Here is a 5,059-nt window from a genome sequence, read left to right as displayed (position 1 = left end):
CAGCCTGGACTGAGGCTCACACACTACCTGAAATTCACATGGCTGTAAGAAAATAACAAACAGAAGGAAATTCAACCATACCCTGGCTAGAAGTTCAGCCAACCTTTTTCCAGCAGCTGATAGGCCACCTTGAGAGCAATTCATCGGGGAGGTAGGAGAGGAATTCCATGGCAATCCATTTGTTGCAGAGGGCGCGAAGTTCATCTGCACGAAGCAAGAAGGTCATGCAAGGCAAGATTGAAGAAGAAGGCAACAAGTGGGAGGAAGTTCATGTACCGTTGTTGGATTTGAAGGCACAGCCGATGCCGCCTCCACCACGGGGCCGTCATCTACTCTGCCAAGGCGTCGGGCAGTGAGGATGGAAGAAGGATGAGGCTTCTGGAAGTCAATGGCGGCTTCGGCGCATCCAGGCGACGCGGGCTCCCTCGCGTCGGTGGTCGGCCAGGAGGTGGCGACAGAGGGGTGGCGTCGGATCCAGTCGACCAGGAGCTGGAGACAGAGGGGAGGCGCCAGATCCGGCGAAGTTCGGTGACGAACCACCGGGGGGGTTGGTGTCGGTGTCAAAAGCGGCGGATCTCGGGTAGGGGGTCCCAAACTGTGCGTCTAAGGTTGATGGTAACAGACGACAGGGGACATGAAGTTTTACCCAGGTTCGGGCCCTCTTGATGGAGGTAATACCCTACGTCATGCTTGATTGATATTGATGAGTATGGGGTTACAAGAGTTGATCTACCACGAGATCGTAATAGCTAAACCCTAGAAGTCTAGCCTGTCAGATTACGATTGCCTCTACAGACTAAATCCTCCGGTTTATATAGACACTGGAGGGGCCTAGGGTTGTACAAAGTCGGTTACAGAGAAAGGAATCTTCATGTCTGCATGCTAAGCTTGCCATCCATGCCAAGGACAGTCCCATCCGGACACGGGAGAGAGTCTCCTGTCTTGTATCTTCATAGCCCGTTAGTCCGGCCTATGTCACAGAGGCCGGACGCCCGAGGACCCCTTAATCCAGGACTCTCTTAGTAGCCCCTGAACTAGGCTTCAATGACGAGGTCTCCGGCGCGTAGATTGTCTTCGGCATTGCAAGGCGGGTTCCTCCTCTGAACACTCCAAAACATCTCTCGAACACAGAGAACGTGTCCGGCTCTGTAAAACAAACACCACATATATCCGCAGAGACTATAATATTTTATGAGTCCTATCCACTAACAACTTTTGTAGCGTGACATCATGACATAGCCCGGTCATTATTTCGAACCGTTTTTAGCCTCCCGCTCCATGTTTTAAGACGTGGTTTTATTGCACATCTTGTCTAAGCAGAGATCGTGTCCCCTTATTACGCATTACAAGAAATATGTCAACTTTTGACCCTCACTATTGGCCGTTGAAAGGTCATAGTTTTTCATTTGCGACCTTTTTGTCACAAAAAACAGAAGGTCAAAAGCTGGCGGTCGTAAACTGAAATTAACGACCTTCTTTGTGAGAAGGTCGTAGACGTTTACGACCAAAATAGAAGGTCGTTGAACCCATGACCTTTTGTTTTGGTCACTGGTTGTCTGTCCAGGCCACGTCGGATCTGACATGGCAAAACTGCGACCAATTGAAAAGGTCACTGACAAGATTCAGCCTGGTCCGATTAGGTGTTTTACATGGGCTGAGCCCAATAATTCAGCTTTTTAATGTATTTTTTTCCTGTGCTTTTATTAGCTACATGGGTCTGGCCCAACAATTCAACCTTATTGATTTATTTGTGTGGCCCTTTTAACAGCAAATTTTATTTTTGATCATGTATTTTTCTGGGCCATTTCTTTGTTGGGCCTCTCATATTTTTCCCTCAAAAATAATTGTCCAATATAACTTAGGCCTATCCCAGTTCCGAAAAAATTGATCCAATCCAAAAAAAATTATTATGCCATTGACATTACAACACATCACACCACAAGCTATCTTGGGCCTAGCCCAGTTCTAATACATTTTCAAAGAAACGTGCAATGTTATTATATTACAACCATTCATTCCAGCAATACTATTTGAGGCTAGCTGGCTGGCTGAGCTACTACTGACTGACTACGGGCTAACTAAGTTTTTACAAAAGGTGAATCAGAAACCTAACGCTACTGCATTCGCATGGTGCTGCTGAAATACTCCAGGATCGTTAAAAAATAGAACTAGCCTATCTGGTACTTCACAGCAACCAAACATGTAATCTGCTTAATGGAAATAATTCTTCTCCAAGTCCTGCTTCTCCCTTAGCAATGACAGGCTGATGCAAAACATCTGAGCATTCAAAAGAGAACAAAAGGTATGTCACTGATAGAATACAGAGTACTTTAAAAATAAAAAGTAAAGATACACCAGTATATTATCATTCTACTTATTATTATTATTAACCAGATCATTCTACTTATCTAGAATACGGTTATTCATAAAAATTGGGAATTGAATTGGCACTTATGACAAACTTAGCAGCAAACGAGCATGGAATGTTTCACATACACGATAAGGTTTAAAAACCATCATTCAAAGTTACAGCAGATCGAAGTTCCATTTGAGTATATGGAATAACATTCATATTAAATCAATAGTACCTATTAAACTACCAGGTGCATGATTGAATTAAACAGACACTAGCTATTCATCTTGCCATCTACTGTAACAGAGCAACTATGTCAAAGTTAATTATGTGTATGTCACATGATACATGCATCAGGCATAAGGACATCAAGCATCAGGCCCATATCTGTTCAGCAAGACAGAGTACATACCTTTGTGTCAATGCAATGGATGGGGCTGTAGTTGAACATATGGTCCGCATCATCGTTGATGCTGGACGTCGCACGTACTTGTCCATTTAGAAGTATGCCATGAAAATTTTTACACAAGCAAGTATTAGCATAAAGTAGAGCTTCTACAGTACATGCAAGCTTTAGATATGAAGGACCAAGCATACTATTCTGGAAAATATCTAAAGTTACAAAAAAGCATGTATTTCTCTAAGAGACTAATATAATAAGTTCATTGACTGACTCACATGAGATTGACATTCACAATCTATTTGCATTTTTATTTAGAACTGCGTCACACCATTTACATTACTAGTTATGTATTGACATACCTATCTAAAAGAACATATATAGAAACATATGAATTTTATTTCTGGATACCACTACAGAAGTATTAAAAAACAAGACTAAACAATAGTAGAAGGTAACAAGAGCTCATTACACAAGTTTTGCTAGCAATTAGGGGACCCTAGTTCCTATACTGACCACATTTGGGTATATCCTACCCTACCAGTGGCTAAATAATGCAACTTTATGATTGTCATGTTGTACTAGACCTCATGTTGTACTAGACCTGCAGCGCGCCTTGCCGCGCCGAGCCCGGTCCTAACGGTTGTGCCTAAGCATGTGCATAGAATAGGCAAGCCTAGCATGTTTTGTTGACAATGTATCACCTAAAAGGCTTGTACTGCCAGAGTAATTACCAGCAGCAGCAGCGAGGAACGGAAGCAGAGTAGCAAAGCAATGCTTATGGAGAACTCGGCATGCATGCAGAGTGACACTAACTCATCATCACACGATATTAATACCGTGAACTCCACACTTACTCGGACACTAGTGATTACCAGCACCAGCAATGATGAACAGAAGCTAATAGTATGGGCATGCAGAGTGACACAAACTCAACATCAGAATTTATGAATACTGTAAACCCCAAACTCACTCGGACAATGCAATGTTTTGAAGCAAGCTCTATGCAGAATAATGCAAACTTATGGGACAGATGAGTAACACACAAAATGGCAAGCACAGGTGCACTGACAATGGTAGCTACTGTTAGGTTCTGCAGGACACACTTAGACACACTTATTATTAATGCTGGTAGAACAGAGCAGTGTTGCTGCAGCAATGGCGTGGCATGGCACGGGCAGGCACGCAGACATGCCGGCGCATGCATGGAAAAAAAGAAATACCAGGGGCCTGGACCTCATGGCATGCCAGAAAAGGATCATGTAGGAGTCACGGGTCCGAGGGGTTGGGGTACAGGAGAAGCTGAGGTAGGAACACCTCAAAGATATTCACAAGGTCTGCAGCAACAGTAGGACAACAGCAAAAATGTGGTGCTTCAGTTGGTAAAAATCCTCAAAGTCAAGACTAGTAAACTAGTTCTGATATATCGATTTGTAAGGGTAAGCTTCTGTAAGTTCAACCCTGACCTTCCACGCACCACCCTGGTAAATACCTGCAGCAAGGAAACAGATTGAAGCCTACCAATTAGGCACCAAATGATTTTTTAAGTGCTAGAGAGCAGATTGAAGGATCAAATTTGTTCAAAATTACTGTGCAATCTGTATGTACACACTCTAAGTGTATGCTAATGCAGCATAATTCCCTTCCACTAGTAAGTACTCCACGATGGGGAAGAGAAAACTTGACAGCTGAACAGACAAGCACTAGTAGTAGTACGACAATGTGTACTGAACTTGCAAGAATAAGTTAATGAGTGAAAGCATGAGTGACAGCCAAAGGGCATCCTCCTAAATCTTAAGCACGGGAAACATGGATTGATGGGCGCCCATGCCATGCGATCCATCCCGAACGAATTTACCTGGGACACGAATCAAACTATGGCCAGCAACCTACCACCTAGGACTCTACCGACGGCAATCAGACGGGAAACGCACGTGCAATTGGGTATTGGGAGGGAGCGGGGAGGGGATGCTTACTAAGGATTACGGCAAGGCGGACGATGACATCGGGTGGCGGGACGAAGCCGGGGGCGGAGGCGACGAAGACCTCGCGGCTGGTGTCGAAGAGGCGTTGCATTGGTGTGGGCGGCGTTGGGACCGGGGCGGGCACCGCGGGGGCCGCCGCGGCTTTGGCATTGGCCTTGGTGGAGGAGGACTTCATGTGGCCGAGGCGGTTCCTGCGGGAGGAGGCGGTGTCCGCGCCCGCGCCCACGGGGTCATGCGCCACCGGCATGGTCGTCGGGGGAGGGCAGATCTCGGCTCCTCGTCGGCGCAGAGGAATCCGCCCGGAGAGAAGCCAAAACCATG

The 5,059-nt window shown here is 45.4% G+C and overlaps 1 protein-coding gene across 2 annotated transcripts; it reads right to left on the bottom strand.

Annotated features, from left to right (window-relative positions):
- Positions 1 to 1,919: 1,919 nt before the first annotated feature.
- LOC119299646 lies at positions 1,920 to 5,053 on the bottom strand. Of its 2 annotated transcripts, none has more exons than XM_037576843.1 (4): positions 4,730 to 5,053; positions 4,220 to 4,270; positions 2,766 to 4,090; positions 1,920 to 2,277 (listed from the first exon to the last, which is right to left on the bottom strand). In XM_037576843.1, exons 1-3 carry the CDS (start codon positions 4,983 to 4,985, stop codon positions 4,023 to 4,025), a joined length of 375 nt encoding a protein of 124 aa, XP_037432740.1. In that variant the 5' UTR covers positions 4,986 to 5,053; the 3' UTR covers positions 1,920 to 2,277; positions 2,766 to 4,022. The 2 variants fall into 2 exon arrangements, with proteins under 2 accessions (XP_037432740.1, XP_037432789.1); XM_037576892.1 differs by having other exon boundaries at positions 4,220 to 4,245.
- Positions 5,054 to 5,059: the final 6 nt, after the last annotated feature.

The sequence above is a fragment of the Triticum dicoccoides genome, chromosome 1A, assembly GCF_002162155.2.
Source record: "Triticum dicoccoides isolate Atlit2015 ecotype Zavitan chromosome 1A, WEW_v2.0, whole genome shotgun sequence".
Classification (NCBI taxonomy): Eukaryota; Viridiplantae; Streptophyta; class Magnoliopsida; order Poales; family Poaceae; genus Triticum; species Triticum dicoccoides.
The sequence above is the reverse complement of the archived record's forward strand: the minus strand, read 5'-3'. Positions and strand labels throughout refer to the sequence as shown.